The sequence below is a fragment of the Procambarus clarkii genome, chromosome 49 (assembly GCF_040958095.1).
Source record: "Procambarus clarkii isolate CNS0578487 chromosome 49, FALCON_Pclarkii_2.0, whole genome shotgun sequence".
NCBI lineage: Eukaryota > Metazoa > Arthropoda > Malacostraca > Decapoda > Cambaridae > Procambarus > Procambarus clarkii.
Genome location: NC_091198.1, coordinates 20,307,560 through 20,326,505, shown reverse-complemented (window position 1 = coordinate 20,326,505; position 18,946 = coordinate 20,307,560). Strand labels below are relative to the sequence as shown.

The 18,946-nt window shown below is 38.0% G+C and overlaps 1 protein-coding gene across 4 annotated transcripts in view; it reads right to left on the bottom strand.

The window, feature by feature from the left end:
• Positions 1–388: 388 nt before the first annotated feature.
• The window catches only part of LOC123763322 (TOG array regulator of axonemal microtubules protein 1), a 113,150-nt gene continuing 94,592 nt past the window's right edge, over positions 389–18,946 (bottom strand). For 3 of the 4 annotated variants that reach the window (XM_069303113.1, XM_069303114.1, XM_069303115.1), the window contains 7 exons: positions 17,224–17,394; positions 15,195–15,347; positions 13,795–13,987; positions 12,471–12,619; positions 12,009–12,167; positions 10,745–10,871; positions 389–10,545 (listed from right to left, as the gene is read on the bottom strand). In XM_069303113.1, the coding sequence (XP_069159214.1) occupies positions 10,477–10,545; positions 10,745–10,871; positions 12,009–12,167; positions 12,471–12,619; positions 13,795–13,987; positions 15,195–15,347; positions 17,224–17,394 (1,021 nt within the window). In that variant the 3' untranslated portion in view covers positions 389–10,476. The remainder of the gene's footprint in view (positions 10,546–10,744; positions 10,872–12,008; positions 12,168–12,470; positions 12,620–13,794; positions 13,988–15,194; positions 15,348–17,223; positions 17,395–18,946) is intronic. The other variant, XM_069303116.1, reaches the window with a different exon arrangement.

The window sequence follows — 18,946 nt, the reverse complement described above, 5'->3', positions numbered from 1 at the left end:
TACTGTTGAGTTAAACAGAGACTACAGTTCAGGATTTGCGCCCAGTAAATCCTCCCCGGCCACAATACGAACCCATGATAAAGTGCTCGCGAAGCACCAGGCGAGCATCTTAACCACTACACCTCGGGGACTTCCATAGAACACCGAACCCTACAGGCTCTCTGATATATCAATTATATTTAGTTCATCTATTAGACTTTCAAATTATTCCCTCAGTTGTGTAACTTGTTGCCTTTTACAATTTGTAACATTTCATTGACTAGCAGCCAGATTAGTTTCTCATTCTTAAAAATACATTATCATATTACACAGATTTCGTAGTGTATATTTTTCATCATTATTCTGCTCCATGAGCTAGTGTCTGTAACAGGTATAAACAAAACAAATATTAATTATTAGGATTTTATTATATTTCTATATCAAGCTATATAAACAAATGTTTGCTCAATAAGATAACCACATTACGTATAGAACGTTTCACTCGTCCACATGTGGCTTTAGCATGGAAATACAGTACCTGGTTTTAGCTATATGGACGGAATTGTTGCAATGTAACCAATGAGAATGCGACTAGGGACAAATTCAACAGTGCATAGAGAAAGTGCTGATTTCATATAGTATTTATAGTTTGGTATCTATACATTATGGCTACAATAGTCATTTACTTTGTGAACCTAGAGCATTGCTATCCATAGTTTCCCCCCATGTATCAGACAATGAACTGTATGGGTGTAACAACAATTGTATATGCATGCCTTGCGTAATGAATGTGACATGGTTAATGGAGTTGTTGATCAACATATTCAGCCCATCCTTCTCTTTGGGTTATATTTATACAAACGAGGGCCATAGTGTATATACCAATGTACGTCAAAAGTAGAAATTGGCACTATCGAGTTGGAAACAAACTATTGTTGCAAACATAAATGAACATGTGCCACTAAGCCTAGGAATATAAGTTTTTGGGTTAAGCTTCATTTGTTTTTTATATAATAATTCATTACGAGTCGGTATGCTTAAAGCTAAGTAAGTGTGAATTCGTGACTATTGACGATCATCACAATAGGGAATATCTACAGAGGAATGCTCCTAAATCTATCTACAGTATGTATTATTGACCTGCAACAACATGTAATATTGAGTTGTACAGTAATATGAAAATAGGCATACTATTGCTGCAAGCAAAGCCTGTCAACTTTATACAACATTACTCCAAATATTAACATGGTCAAACTGTTGACTTTAGAAAATTCTGTATATAAATAAAGAGCCATACAATTTCTCTTAGACATTACAAAGCATCTATTTGAATATAGAGTATAGTTATATATATTGATATTATATACAGTATATTCATAAATAGTATATATTGATATACAGTATATAAATGTTAATATAGATATACTGTATATTAACATTATATATCAATATATATATATCATTATTGATATATATCTATATTAATATACAGTACGTATATATCTATATTGATATACAGTATCAATATTGAGATATATATATATGAGACATGATCATCAACCTTAAAGCATATATAAGTGCCCACCATGCTTTGCCAAGCAAATAGTTAATGGAAGCAGCTCATATCTGCTTGTTTTCAAAGTACTGTATTAAGTAACCTTTATGTAATAAGCACATTTCCAATAACAAAAGCTTGTTGTGTCAAAGTACATTGAAATATGACATTAAACGTGGTGATAATGTTTAGCCATGAGGCCAAAATATGTCCGTTTAATAACAATTATCTTTTTGTCCAACAGTTGGTGGCCAAGGTAAGACCTTGTTCCTGGAGCCCTTATATCTATAAATTACAAAGACAGCCCAAAAGCCTCCATGTCTGTATGGAAAATGACATTACTATTGTACATTCTTCCATCAGAAGGCATTTGTATACATTACTTAAAGAAATAATAAATATTGCCACAATTATGTACATTTTTTTATACACAAATATAATACATTATATATATATATATATTCCTTGGAAGTATCTCTTATGGCTCTCTAAACAATGGTCAATATTGTGTTTTTGCATTACTGCAGACAAACCCGTTCTAGTTGCAGACTCCAGTACAAACATTTCTCATCATCATACTAGTGCATACAATATCCCTATCAGTTTATAATATATCAAAATATTACATCATTGTAGATTTACAATAACAAATCTCCAATGATTACAGTTCTGTATAGTACATGCAATAAAACCATGAAATATAGATTGTGGGGGCAAAGCACCTTAAAAAATCAAAGGCTTTAATGCAATGATTTACATAGCCAATTAAAATGTACTTGCACATTACATCATGCCTGCCTTCACTTATTGTAATTGCCCAATATATTGTGACTAATTTACAGGGGGGGGGGGCAATATCTTTAAGGCGTAAACTTTGTGTAGCCGATGGAACAAGGAAGGTATAGTGTACAGTACACTTTTAACCCCAATATCATAAGCTGAAGTAAATATAACAACCAATTGTCAATTGCCAAAAGGCGCACCATATCACATTTTCCTGAAACCCTATTTAATCTGTGTTCTGCCAGCCTTCTTCAGTTCAACTGGTCCCTATGCATCAATTAAAATACAACTTTTTCTTTGGGAGAGATAAACTAATACTGTAAATTAAAATGAGCAGAAAAGACAGTAACAAATTATTATCCACACCATAGAGTTGACACAGCTTCCAGCTGTGCACCATACCCCTGTACCACGATTTGGGTATACAAGTTATACAACCTGGGATTCCCCGGGACGTCTGGAGGCTGCTATTGAATCCAGTACAGGTTGTTTTACATACAACACACTAAGCACTCTGGTATATGTAAACTACTTTCTCAACTATGTGCTTTAGCTGGATACACATATATATGATATAACCCCCCCCCCCAAACACTTAATGATATACTGTATATGTAAAACTTGGGCTGGCTTGAGTACAAGCCTCTGGATGTCCTGTAGCATCGCAGGTAGAACTTATTCAAGTCATAGTACAGGGGTATGGTGCATGGCTGCGAGGTCCTTGATTGCTGGTTCGAGTCACTCATTTTCCCAGACTTGGTCTGGTGTGTTTATAACATCTGGATTGACATAATATGCTACCAAAAATATAATGGCAATTACACTTCATGACCTAAATGTATTGTATATAGGTTGAGATTATATTTAAAGTGAGAATGAGGAGTAAATTTCAAGCATTTACATTCAGGTTAAATTGAGTGTGTGTTTAAATTATACATGGAAAAACTCCAACAAAAATGCAAGTATCCATCAAAGCTCAGATGTTAATTCGTGTAACCGTAACATTCTAAACACTGTTCTTTAATTGCAGTAAAAATTTACCCCTCATTCCATGCAAGTTTGTAATTCCCTTCAACATTACTTTGCTCAAAGTAATGAGTCTGTATAAGTACATGTGTAATTCTATATTAATACAAAACCATGCTTTCCCACAACTTTTCTGCCTAGCCTCATGGGCTCTTGTGAAGCACTCAAATATCAACTCGGAAAAACTGAATCGAATGGCCAAAGCAGAAACAAGAATGCATAAAACATTAGTTCACACAGCCTCTCCCTGACCCTGACTCCCATAGATAAGTACATTACCCAGGCTCTATTTCTGGACAAGACAGAAGCAGTTCGACACATTTCCTTTCACTTAATGCCTCTGTTCACCTAGCACTCAAACAAAATTAAGGAACTGTTGTGGGGTGCATCCTGGGAAGGTCAGGGGGAGACCTCAACAGGCCTAGTTACAGGCTGCCAGACCTCGACAAGAAGAGTTAAAAAGGCCTCGGCCAGGGAAGTGGAGAGGCCACCTTTCAAGTCCTGACCGTGGGTAATACCCTCCCACCCAGAAGTTGAAGCCAAAAGACAAGGTCTACCATTAGGAAAAATACCAATTTGCCCTCTCAGTGCCAATGGGAACGAGTAACGGTGGGAGGGGTGGTGCTGGAATGGTCATTGATATCAATGAACAGTAATCCTCCATGCACTTTGCAACATCTTGCATTTTTAATACATGTACTGTACTGTACTTTCAAAGAAAACACTTTTTAAATTTTCCCTTTCTGGAGAGTTTTGTCAACTTGTAATGTTGAACCAAACAGAACTGGACAAAACAAAAGGCATACTCTACTCAATATATGATTATAGCCACTATGCCTAACAAGTATGCAAAGACCAGACCTAAGTAACAAGAAACAAGCTTCAGGTATTTATCACAAGAAAGCACTAAGCTCTATTCTAACATTATCAAAGAGTAAACAACAGATTGTGCCCCAAAACGTAGGTAGCGTGGCAACAGAATCAACTATATTGTGTAGATCTGACAAGTTCATATCAAGTTACCAGGGGGCAAAGTGGTAGGAACCTCAAGAGGGAAAGACTACTTCTAAAACATTAACCCAACCTGGACCACAAAATAAATCTGAATAAATTATTCTGTAAAATGTCACCTGTAAAGTCAACAAAATGTACTCAAGCATTGATATACAGCATAAGGCACACCACACAACAACAAAAGCAAAGCTTTCATTGATAAATACTAAGATTTTCACAAATTTCTTGTTCTTCACCTGGCCAACAACTAAGATTGGAATCAATCAGGAAGAATGTGAGGAAGCTCTGGTCAGGGTATTCTGTCACCACTCCCACCTTGTGGTGGCCTGCTGGGCCAACCTATAGTTAGCAAAAGCATTCCTTGAGATTCTGCACTGCAACTTGCACTCAAGAACAGTTTCTAGAATTACCCTAAGCCTCTTACAATTATGTATGAGGATGCTTGACCATGAAGGAAAAAAAATGAGACTGGAAATTGTGATTGAATCTACTAGTGGTTTTTCTGGACTGGACTAAGCATCATCTAAAATGACTACTGTACACCCTGATCCACACGGGAGAGTTTTTAACACAAACTTCTTGCTCTGGTGCAAAAATGTTAACTTGCTCTTACTCTACATCATCTTAAGGTTTGCCCAAAATGTTGCATGTGATTAGTAGCATTATACAAAATAATATAACTATACATATTGTTTATAGTATGTATTTATGTTACACATTGTTATGCATGGGGCAAGAATAAAAGAGGGTAGGGCATATACGAGTAAATCCAGGGAGGTGCCTAGGAACAAAATGAGGGGGGGGGAGCATCAGGGGCCCCATGGGAGGGGAGTGCAAGACAGGAGGTGCAGAGGGGCGGGAAACAACAACCCCCACCCCCCAGGGCCCATGAAAGAGGAGGGCGGGCCAGGGAGAACACCGACAAGAGGACACACCAAATTGCCCAGGGGCACCTAGGGAGGTGGGAAAATGCCACACAGGGTAAGGGCATGTAGAGGCAAAACGAGTAGGAAGAAGTGACCCTGAAGGCTGCAATGATGCCACAGGAGATGTGGGAGTGCAGGGCCACAGGGGGACAATGGGGAAACCCAGGGGTGCCACAAAGATACAGAGGGCAGGGTGCACACACACAACAGGACCTAGGAGGGAGGACACGCGGTTGGGAATAGCAACACAGGACGGAGCAAATTTCACGCCAACACATCCCAAAGCATTTTGATAAGGTACTGCATGAAGGACTGGCAAGGAAAGCACAGACACAAAGAATAAATGATAGAACTCTAGATTGGATAATACTATTGTTAAAACAAAGAAACCAAAGGGTCACCCTAAATGTAATTAAATCTGACTGGAGATGTGTGTTGAGTGGGGTACAACAAAATTTAATTTTGTGCCAAACCTTTTTTTGTCATATACATCAATGACAGATGAGATTATTACATCCCACATTATCAGATTTACTGATAACACCAAGATTTGATTTATGGTCAAGCTGGACATGACAATGATGCTTTTCAAAGAGATTTATATATGAACTCCACAATTGGTTGGAAGACTGATAAATGTTACACACAGAAATCACCATAGCGTGATGCATCAAATGAACAGATCCACTAGGGCTGTGACGAGGGTTCGAACCTACATCCGAGAGGATCGCAGACGCACCTTAATCGACTGAGCTACGACATGGTAAAAGAATTGCAACCGGAAGTTCTACTGACCTTACTCGGGTCCTGCAGCCTCTCAGAAACACAAACCAGGGTTTTACACAATTCCCCCATGCATCTGAGCTCTGTCAATAAGCTGTTCTACCTCTTTGCCCTTACTTCATTACACACAGAAATCACAATAGCGTGATGCATCAAATGAACAAGGGCCGTGACAAGGGTTCAAACCTACGTCCGAGAGGATTAGGCAGAGGGAAGGCCTGATTAATGTTTTTTAATATTATCATAATTATAATATATTATAAATCTGCTGCATTATCTTACAGCAGATTTATGAAGAAAAAGGACCTTCCAGTAACAATCCACCAATCACTAAAAGTTACACATTAAGTGGGAAGGAAGGAATTATCAGACGAAGGTGCCAAGTCATTACAACTATATACCACTGGGAAGGGGGAAGGATATGGATTTGGGATGGAACTGGAAGAAAGGAATAGTGTCCAAGCACTTGGATGGTCAAGGATTGAACGCCTACCTGCTCGAAATGAGACCGTTGCTCTACTGTCCAGCCCTGCAATAACAAAATCATACTAAATCCTAAGAATGAACAAGTGAAACTCCGACTAATGAAAACAACGCAGACAATTGTAACAATCTCTGGTGTACCCCCACTTGGATTACTGTATCCAAGCATTGAGACCTCTACTTCAGAAAGACATATCTACTTTGAAGAAACATTAAACATTAACAATGGGCAACAAAAATCAATTCTGAACCAAGTCATCTCTGATACCAGTAACAGTTGACAGTCACAGGGCTAACAACACTCCAAACTAGGGCAAATCTCATTGACAAAATATTTAACAATTTGGGTGATATTGATCATGACCACTTCTGCAAAAGGTCAGATGTAACATGACCAACAGCAATATTTTCAAGCCTTGGAACTGCCTACTCACCAAAGCCGTAAATGCTAAAATGGCTGAATTTCAAAATCCAGCTCAATAACATCATGATGACAAATGGGAGAACCTTATCACTGGCTTCCTTGACTTATCGAGGCCACTGCAGAGATAGGATCCCTCAGGAAAAAAGAGGACACAGGCAGCAGGAGGAGACCCATGGGCTACAGGCAGAGGGGAGGCCTGCCCCAGCAAGTGCCGTGGGGCCCTGACGTATTTTCTGGTGTTGCTGCCGCCACTCCATTGATGTGAGAGAAGGAATAGGCTGCAGAGACCAGGACAGGCATCCTAGGATAACAACTGAATATGGTGTGAAAATAACTTGCGTGTGATTTGTATGTGTGGTATGGGACTGGAGTGAGAGCACATAGCAAGAACGTGAGGCAGAGACCAGGTAGAGCCTGCCTTAAATACTTCCCCAGGCAGCGTTAGGGAATACTGTATGTAAACAAAGCAAACTAAAGACAAGTAGTATAGAGGTTTTATAATTCAAGAGATGTGTAAATTGAATGTAATAATTGGGAGGAGGAAAGTCAAGCTGTGACTAAGCAATATACATCTACCTGAGTGTATCATTCAGTAGGAATAATGAAAGACAAGCACAGGCTAATGGCAGTGTGACATGAGGAAACACCAACTAATTATCAAAAGTACACACACCAAGCTAGGAATACTATATAGCACCGTCTGTGTCACAGGATACTGTATTTAAAACATCCTAAATATCACTCAAGATGCCAATATAAGACCATAAGGATAAGCTGGTTAATAGCAAAGGTATTGGACTCAACAAGAACTTTATTGTGGGAAAAGCCACATGAGTGGATAGCCTTTTGAGAGCTGTGGTGGTGTAGTAATACAGTACTGTAGTAGACAAATAAGAACTTTCAAGGACGCATTCATCAATAAGAGGACCGGTACATTACAACACTCCCTGCACCATCATCATGACTACACAAACAAGTGGGACCCATACAAATCACTGCCATTAGATACTGACAGAAGAAAGAAATAGTATCAAACAAGATATCCCCCTGAATGTAGATTCAATATTCAGAAACATTTATTTGTCCATTATGGACTACTGTACCTTCAATCCCACCCCCTCTCATCCAAGTGGAATAAAAATTGACAGCTAAATGAAAATGCCAAACATTGCGACATAATATTAGAAGGGTAAAGTAGGAGTACCTAGTGCTTGATCTATATTCTTGAATCAATCGTATAGAATAGGGTAGCAGCACACTGCTGTGTACTCAAGCCTGATAATAATATTATTATTATTATTATTCAAAGAAATGACTGACTAACACCCCTCTAATTCATGTTGGATAAACTCAACAAATGAAACAATATTTAAATGAGTAAAACTATATAGACAAATGTCAAGTAATGACAGAAGGAACAAGTCTCATGATTATGTAATAATATTACACATTATGTAATACTGTATAATGTGCAAATAAAACATAATAATAAAGGACTGTAGAATGCCCATTGGATCATTAAAATATACATACTGTATTTAACTTATTCTTGAAGCAATCCAGCAATCGCTTGCCTATTATGGTGCCCGGCATTTTTTTTTATCACTAATCCACAACTTATTCCCCCAACTACTCATTACCTGTAAGGCACTCTCTCTAGTGGCCTTGACAAGGACAGGAAGCTGGCAGCTTGTCAATGGTCTCCCCATTTGTCCCAATGATTTGGTTGGGATTCATTTTTTATTTTGCTGTTTTGCCATTTTCTTTTCATATATGTGTGTGTGTGTGTGTGTTTTGGCCTATTGGTTGTTATATGGTGCCTAAATTTAATGAAGTACAATGTATAGCCAAGATATAAAATGTCTAAAGCCATGTAGCAAAATAAGTTTCAGAATAAGGACACATGCGCTATGTTGAACGATGAAAGGTATTGAATATGGCCAATTTACACAACAATAAAAGAGGGAATAAAAGAGAAAATAAGAGAGAGAGAGAGAGAGAAAGTAACAGCACACATTTGTAACCAGACATTAAAATAGAGAGCAAAGGTTAGAATTCAGAACTGAGTAGTCAAGAGCAGCCACAATTGTATATTACAGAAAAAATGCTTCAGATTAGTAATTATTATTTTTTTTTTTACTAACAGTTGTATTATATATAACAGTTGGTTAGTTATAACATATATTAGTTATAACAGTTGGAAATGCCCTACAGTTGATGTGGTGGTTGTGTTGATAAAAATGATGGAACTCTTCAAATTTCTTTATAAATATACATAGATGGCAAGACACTAGGAGCAAAACTCTCTTCATATACTATATAAAATAAGTGTAATAACACATATATAATGACAATTTGTGAGTAAAATGTTATATGCCTTCGGATAAAAATATGACACATTCAATATGAACAATACTATTTTGTGTCATCCATCTATGCATATAGCTTTCAATTGCTTGTGACTACAGAGATACACAAAGTGAGGCATTACATGTCAATTTGTTTAATGTGTCAAATTTAGTTTTTGAATACACAGTCTAGCTTTGGCGGCTGAATGAATGCTTAAATTTATTTATTATTTTTCTTAATTATTTACTATCAATTTCTTGTTTAACTATAGTTAAGTACCAAGCAACACCATTGCTTGCATGATCTCTTATATTACATAGGAATTTCTTATTTTTAAATTAAAATAAATAAAACATATCTCTGGTCAGCCCCCAATTGCATTACTGTATCGAAGCATGAAGACCTCATCATCAACATATCATTCCACAACTAAGTCAACTCTCATACCAGAAACGGTTCAGGGCCACAGGGCTAACAACACTGCAAACCAGGCATGACAGGGTGGACCTGATTAAAAGCTTTAAAATGCTGAACAATTTGGAGGATGTTGAACTCAACAATTTCTACAAAAGGTCAGATATAACACAAATAAGGAGCAATAGTTTCAAGCTCAACAAGCTACAATGTACGACTGAAAACACAAGATGCTTTATCACCCACAGAGTTATAAACCCATGGAACTGCCTACCTGCCAAAGCATTAAATGCCAAAACTGTTAAATCTTTAAATCTTGCTTTAAAAAATCATCAGGGCAAATGGGGGCAACTTTGACAAGCCGCTGGCTTTCTGTCCTCGTCAAGGCCACTAGTGTATTAGTGGCCCTCAGGTCAATTCAATATCAATATGATAAAACACACAAACTCTCCAGCTATAACCTGCTTTAACATATTCTTTTTCTTGTTGTAATCTTTATCACCAAGGTTTTGTTCCATCAACCCACTGCACTGGAGTATGGGACTGTTGCTAATAACAAAGATGCTTACTGACAAGGAAGTACGCCTCACTTACTCTCATTACATGTACTGTACACTATTTACATCAACACCACATTAAATTTTCTCTGATCAAATTTCCTTCATATTTCTCTTTGAGCTGCACAGAAGTTTATTATGAGGAATCAACTGTACAGTGACTTTTGAACTGAACTATCCTACTCACATTGTCCTGGTATAGCGAGACCCGTGACCAAACTTAGAGCGGGCAGAATCTTTATTAGAGCGACCCTGAAAAAAGATTACACAATTAATGCTGTGAAAAGTCACATTAATATGGCTGAAAAAAATATAACCCAACATACACGCACGTGAAATGATAGTGACCACGTTTTGGTCAATCCTTGACCTTTATGTGACGATTTTTTAAGCCATCCTAAACCCTCATGTCACACAAAATTCACAACACTCCCATTCATCCATTTCTTACCTCATTTCTCAAGTTATCCAAGAACTTCTGAATGTTCTTTATCTCGGTGGCCGTTACATACTTCTTAAGGACAGCGTCAAACTGCGGTTGCTGGATCAACAGCTGGAAGATCTGCTTTGTATACTGCCTGTTGTGTGAATGGTATAAATTGCTTAGTAATAATGAATAAAAATAAGCAAAATATTTGCAAAGAATATATTATAAACATTTGTGGGAGTACTGTATTTTATATAAATTTCTGACAGCCACGAGGGGTAAATTATGTATTTTTCTTTTTGAGAAAATGAAAACAAAAAACATTCAGCAAGGTCTTTAACAGGGCTAACAACACTGCAACGTGATAGGACTGATCTCATCGAAACTTTCAAAATAGTGAACAGTTTGGAGGATGTTCATCTGGACAACTCTTTCAAAAGGTCACGTGTAATGCAAACAAGGAGCAATGACTTTAAGCTCAACAAGCCACAATTTAGTACTGAAAACAGGAGATACTTTTTCATGTGACCACAGGGTTATAAACTCGTGGAACCACCTATCCGCTGAAGCTGTAAATTCCAAAACTGCCAAATTTTAAAATCCAGCTTGAAATAATTATCAGGACAGGGTGGACCTTTGACAAGCCACCAGGTTCCTGTCCTCATCGCGGTCACTAGTGTGTTAGTGGCCCTCAGGTAAATTCAGGTAGATCAGCTGCAAAAATAAGAACTGAATGCAATGAAATGCTACTTCCTTCAGTTTATAATACTGATAATGCAAGGCTACCTTTTTTTATCAGGTTTCACTGACATCTACCAGAAACCAAAACTAATTCCTGCTTCTCTCAGAATGGTGAGGCTAACATGTTCAGATAAAAAATTGACTCGAAGGAATCTATAAGAAAATTCTTATCAAGTTTCTTATCAAGAAGGAACTATTAGCCTCAAGTCCCACAAAGTCTTATTTCAGTCCCGGGCAAGCCGCAGTGAAAACTTTCCCATGGAATATTGCAATACTGTATGGAACATTTTCCATGTGGGGCACTGCAGATACATTTTCATGATTTTTCACTCAAAATATGAAACATTTTGATTATAATTTTGATTGGAAATAACTTTCATATTGAGGTACAGAAACTGGCCTGTAATACTACTAAAGCTTTCACTATATGTAGAGCAAACATTCCCCAAAAGGGTGTAGGCTTCATTCTCAAAATTCTTTTGAAATACTATATGACACTTAATAGTTTTTTTGAAGACTTGTAGGAATAACCATTAAATATTCATACCTAGTTTCTAAGCTTCCATCCTGGGCCAGTTTGGCAGCTGCGGGTAGTAAGCGGTCTGTTATATCCTTTTGGCCCGAGAGTACTCTGCTGGCCCCAAGCCGTTCCACCTCATAAGCCAGAAGTCGAGCAACAGTTGTTCGTATGACGGCATTCTTGTGACTGTTGTGATACATTGATTTAACACAAGTTAATGTCGCATTAGGTTTATACAGTAAACACAACTACCTATAACTACTATATGTGCAAAATTATATCCACATGCAACAGTTGTCTGATTCAATGCAAATTTACTTCAATAAGGGTAACACAAGTATTAAAGTGAATGCTTACTATAACACAATCTATTAGACTGAATAAAAATTAAAGCCTATTGGATTGTCAATACAAGGTAGTTATTACCAAGAAGCTAAATTTATTCAGTAATTAAATAATTAAAACAATACTGAACAAATCCATATATACTTCATCCCTTCTTGAATGATGGCAGGAATAGACTTAGTAGGTGATATATTTTCCACGAGTGCATCCAAGGCATGATGGCTGTCCAACTGCAGGAACTTGTTCGTATCGGCCGAGCGGTTAAGTAGCATATTGACAATTTTGTCCGAGTCCTGAAATGAAAAAGATAAGTAAAATGTATATATTCTAGTACTGTCTACTAAACAAAAACATATCTAATAATAAGTTTTTTTATAATTAATTGATACAGGGAAGGAGGAAAGAGAAGTAAGATAGGAGAATTATGGACAGCAGGACTGGATAACCCCTAAACTGTGCAGCTATTTAAAAGTATTACATCAAAACAAAGTTAACTAAATGTGAGAGGGAATAAAACACTTAATACTAAAGAAAAGTAAGTTAACAAAATGAGAATGCTCATGTCCTTTTCATTGGGGCTATATCTTTAGTGAAGGCCTACTTTGTTCATCCTACCAACTATCACAGCTAGGTTGTGTCCTATGATCATCATCAGAGATCTGCATGCCTACCTCTCTCGAGCTTATGTTCTATCTTAGAATGAATAAAAAACTTGCCTTTCTGTGCTGACTCTCTGGTTGCTTCCAACCCTTCCCTTGTCATCCATGTTTATTCAGTGAATCTTGAGATGTTGTCTAGGCTGAATATAAGTTGAGAGGGCTCCCTTGCAACCTTATTGACTGGTAGGGTTTGATCATATAGTGGCAATATTGAGTAGAAATATGGTGACCTAACTAGCAGTTACTGAAGTGATGTTTGGCACCAGGTTGGGCTTGGGAAGTAAAAGAACCCCCCCTGAACTCACTCAAAGTATATTCCTGGTATATTTCCTGCAGAGCTAAGGATCCCTCACAGGGGTTTTGAGTTTAAATGAATGTTCTGTCTGCCAGTCATTCTGGCCTGAAATGAGAAATCTCCAGTGTCTCCCTTCACTATAATCTCCTTGGGGAGAGCATTTGCAAAGATTTCCATCACAATGGGTGTTAATGTTGATAGTTGTCTTGTATGACTAATCTTCTCCTGGGTGGACCAGGTCTTTGGTTTCTTCTTAATGATCATTAAGAAGGAGCTTTCCATGTCAGTCAAAGTTCTAATACCGATGAAATATTCAATAAATTAAAAGTATTTGGGTAACTGTTTGTTAACTGCATTGCCAGATTATGTTTCAGGGAAAACTAATTGGCAAGGCTTACCATGAGCTATGGGAAAAGGAAAGCTTTCTAACAACAGTCAAAAGTCATCTGCTCCTGTACCCACCTAGGTAAAAAGTTAAATTTATAGATAAAGAGTAGGAACCTAATTTACTTACCGACTCCATGCTCCGTTTCAAAGTATCAAAAAGACGTGTAAATGCCTGGATGGCTGCACGGGACACTTGGGAGCGGAGGTTCTTTCCTTGCTTCAGCAGTGTTAAATTGACGTTGTGCAAATCAGCCTGAAGAACTTCAGGGTGGTGTTCGTTCAGCCTCACTATCAACTCGATCCCTTCAACCTGCTTCTCCCTAAGGTACAGTGAAAATGTTTTACAACTGTTCCCTATGCTTTATTTATTCATAAATAAATAAATCAAATAGATATATATATATAACACACACATATGATAGAACCCAATAGGCTCAGGAACCTGTAGACCAGTTGATTGAGAGATGAGAGGTGGGACCGAAGAGCTGAAGTTTAACCCCAAGACCCCCAAGGAAGCACACACTCACTGCTGTCCACTCGTTGGGGCAGTGTGCAGGATAAACATACCAATTATGAATTATGTAAATTATGCAACTGACTACACACATGTCAGTTGCTTAATTTACAAACTGTACTTGTGGTTGGTCTCGAGCCCATTGTTGATGTAACAATATACATTAGATGTTGTAATTAGCTCATTAAGATTAACTTGTTTAGCTAAATGAATTGTGGGGTTCAGTCCCTGAGCCCATTATGTGCCTCTGTAACCCTTTCCACTACCGCCCACAGGATGGGTATGGGGTATATAATTAATGAAGTAAACTAAGCTGCGAGTTGACCTTCCCCAGGATGCAACCTCACAACAGTTAACTAAATACCAGATACCTATTTACTGTTAGGTGAACAGAGGCATTAAGTAAAAGAAAACGTGCCTAACCATTTCTGTCCCACCCGAGATTCGAACCTGACATTCCCAATTGTGAGTACAGAATAGAAACGTCGTCGTCTCTTCACTCTCTAGTGTGTGGTTTGGTCAACTTTTTCCGTCATGTTATTGTGACTCCTCGTCTGCATAGAATGAACCCAAACGTGCTATGAAACTAAAACATAATTTACAAGACATAAAACTTAATTGAAAATTCGGTACCCCACCTTGCCAACTGCTCACGGGACAACAGTCAAGAAGTATGCAAGAGGAGACAGGTGTAGGGACCTGGAAATGTGATGCTGTTGGTCGTGCAAGGTTTCAAAGGACACCAATTGTTAGGACACCAATCACTTTTTTTTTTTGAATTAGCAGCTGTTGATCATTTTACTCTGGATGAATATCTCGAGAGCTCCCTACGACACCTCTGTTCGTCAGTGATAGCTTGAAGAAATACTGCCCTGTGGAGCAGTATTTCATCCCAACTTACTGTCAAGCTGTGGAGAGCAAGATATTGAGATGGCCCAGAAAAGATATAGAGAAACAGTTTTTATTTAAGCCAGTGAAATGCCCCTTTCAGACCATATATCATAATTACTCACCAGTCTGCCGAATTAAGTAGTTGGTGAGCATTCTTCAAGCCATCATTGGGGTTGGCGAAAGGTTCAAGATGCGTCTTAAAGCACGAGGAAGCTGGCTTTGATGACCGCATTCCAACATTTATTGCTACTGCAGTTGGAAGGTCATCGGAGGATCTGCCAAAGTATATCCTTGATGAGTTCAGATAATTAAACATTAAAAATTTAAATGGTAGATAACATTTTGGTACAGTATTCAACACTGAATTGATGCGACAACATTGATACAATACACAGGACCTTATATTTGGTATTTTGAGATACAGTAATTAGCAGTACTTTTATATTTTACAATACAGTAAGTAACTTTTGCATTTTGAGATAATTTGTACAAACAAAATATTGTATCTTGAAATAAAGTAGGTTAACTGATGTTAACACACCGAGTGTCTTGAACCTTCACTACACTTCAAGCAATTGGCAACATATTTCTTTTTCTAATAAAAGGCTCCAACCAATAAACAGGACTGCCTGCATCTCTGTAGTTTGTTTTAGCAATAAGCCTTATAATCTTTCTTTCGCAAAAGTACCATTTAGTTACAAATAGCTGTACAGTACTTTTAAAACCCATTGTACTTTCCTCTGTGTGTCTGTAATTACTGTACCTAGAAGGAGTTACAGGATCGGAACTATGCTCGTGTGTCCTATCTCGCCAGTACTCTGTTATATAATGCTTTGAAACTACGGATGGTTTGTGTGTGTGCGCGCGCAGGCGCATGTGTGCATGCGCTTCATGCCTTTAACTCATTAACTCATCTCCACCGTCATCACAGACAAACCTGAAAATTCATTGTTATCCAGTAGTTGAAAAAACAATATGTGCTTACAAGCCACTTTAAGCTCTCAGTGAACAATGTGCATGAGCTTCTGAACACGTGATAAGGTGAGGCAGTACCAAGTCACACAACCCCCCTCCCCTTCCTGTTTAACTCCCTCAACATGCTAAACATAAACTCACTCCACACATTCTCTTGTGTCATTTACATGTACAAAACCTTGTTCCTAGATGCAAACCCTAATGTGAAACTCTTCCTTGACAGATGTAACAGAACCCATAATCACCGCACCAAAAATAAATATCTCTTTGATATCCTCAGAGTCAAACAAAATCTGTGTAAACATTATGAAAATAAAGGGACCTAGTCTATGGAACTCCCTCCCTAACGAATTAAAAAGCTGTTCAACCTACTCCTTATTCAAATGTAACAAAAAGTACCCAATTTCATCCTCATAGTTTTCTATCTAGTGTTTCACACTCACACTGTATTGTGTGCTACCCCTAAATATGTGCCCAAGCCATATAACTTGACTGTTGTAATCACTCCCATCATCTTATATCATGGTTGCAGGCGATGAGTCACAATAACGTGGCTAAAGTATGTTGACCAGACCACATACTAGAAGGTGAAGGGACGATGATGTTTCGGTCCATCCTGGACCATTCTCAAGTCACAATCGACTTGAGAATGGTCCAGGACAGACCGAAACGTCGTTGTCCCTTCACCTTCTAGTGTGTGGTCTGGTCATCAATATCATGGTTGTTATGTTGAACACAAATTTTACTACAATGTACCTAGAAATAATCCTCAAATTATATTACAATGTACCTGTCGATAATCCTCAAATTTTACTAAAATGTACCTACTAATTTTCTGGAAATATTCTTAAAATGTACCTGTTAACGTTTTTCAGTTTTGCTACAAATTACCTACTTAAAATTATCTGTCAGATTAAGGACCTGCCCAAAATGCTGTGCTTGTTAGTGGCTTTACAAGATTGTCAAAATATCAATACTAGGTACTCAAATAAACCTGTTGTACCTTCTTGGATATATATAAATAAATAAATAAAAAATAAAATAAGGGGATACAAGGTGAGGCAATACTAAGTCACACAAGGGGTACAAGGTAAGACACTACTAAGTCACACAAGGGTTACAAGATAATGCAGTACTAAGTCACACAAGGCGTACAAGGTGAGGCAAATAACTAGCCTGGACTCTGCACTATATTCTGGGTCAACATGATGTCTGAGTTGAGGTCGCTGTTGTCCCACAGCTACAGGGCCAGATTTGCCTGGAGGAGTAAGATTGCCCATCCTATCTCGATGCAGCCTTCCTTGAATGGGGCTTGGGTGATTTGGCTCTTCCACGTGGTTTGGCTTTCTTTGGGCATTTGAGTACAGTATTTCATTAATGAACACGAGAAACAAAACTTGAAACTAGATATGTAGCATTTTATGTTACTAAATCAATAGTGTACATGTTTACATGAATATAGATAGAAGAAACAATTAAATCCTACATTGAAGTAAAAACTACTTTAAAAATTATCAACTGTTAAAGAAAAATTAGTACATACATTTGTACAAAAGAATTTTTAATTAATGAATTACCCTGATACATTCAATTTATGTTTCACATTTTGTACTGACCCCTACATCACATTGCAAGTTTTGGTTGAAGGGTTGACTGAGAAAGGAAAGACCTTCTTCCTCGGTTGAAGGAGTGAGGAAAGCGCACCATATACGACGATGTAATTCATTAGAAGTAATAACATCCTACCAAACCCAACATAATTTTGACATTAATTTTTGCTATATACACATTAACCAGGTTTGAATAACAAGGAAATATTGTTGAGATTACATTGTATGTTTGCTGGGACATTTCTGTAGAAACAGACATGATGATCTACAGCTCCAGGTTATAAGTGGTGAAGGAGGCCACCTGCATCCACAGAATGAATAACACTGTTCGTTTAGAACTCTACAGGGGTCTCTAGCATCAGGGACAATACTCATTTCCAAAGACCTTTCTGATTCTCGCCAATTAGATATCTGAGGCTCCCTTGTTTAAGACGCTAGACTAGCTGGCACTTACAATACAATACAATACAATACAATTTTATTTAGGTAAGGTACATACATACAATAAATATTTACAAGGATTGTTTAACTTATAGGTATAGCTAGTACATACAATGCCTAAAGCCACTATTACGCAAAGCGTTTCGGGCATAAACACTTAACACTTGGCAAGACAAGGCAGGCATCACAAAGTAGGGGCTGTTCCTTTGATCAGTGAATAGCTCTGGGTTAACCTAGCGTGACCAATCTGAAACCACCTCAGACCCATTTTCCTAACATCTTGACATGCTAGAGGTGATCAGGGAATGATGCAGAAAGGTGGAGATCCAGGAATTGACCAACCAAGTACCCTCTCTCTTAGCTTGTTTGATCCTGAAAGTTGTTTCACATATAAATTGCCATCCACACTTCCATGGAAATAAGGTGACTTGATTGTTTCACATAATTAGCCAAGATCCATAGAATGCCGAGTGGATCTCTGGATGTTTCTACAGTATATGGCACTAGGGTTTCACAAGGTAGACAATTGGCTAGCCTGTCCTCTCCAGTTGCCACAATGAACATAATGGACATGAGAAACAACACTTGAAACTAAATATTTACCTGATTTACCTGAGGGCCACTAGCTCTAGTGGCCTCAATGAGAACAGGAAGCCAGCGGCTTGTCGAAGTCCACCCCCCCCCATTTGCCTTTATGATCTTTTCCAGGTACAGTATATACAGTATTGAAATTCAGCACAGTTTTGGCAGTTATGGCTTCGGCAGGTAGGCGGTTTCATGGGTTAATAACCCTCTGGGTGAAAAAGGATCTTCTGTTCTCAGCCTTACACTGTGGCTTGTTGAGCTTG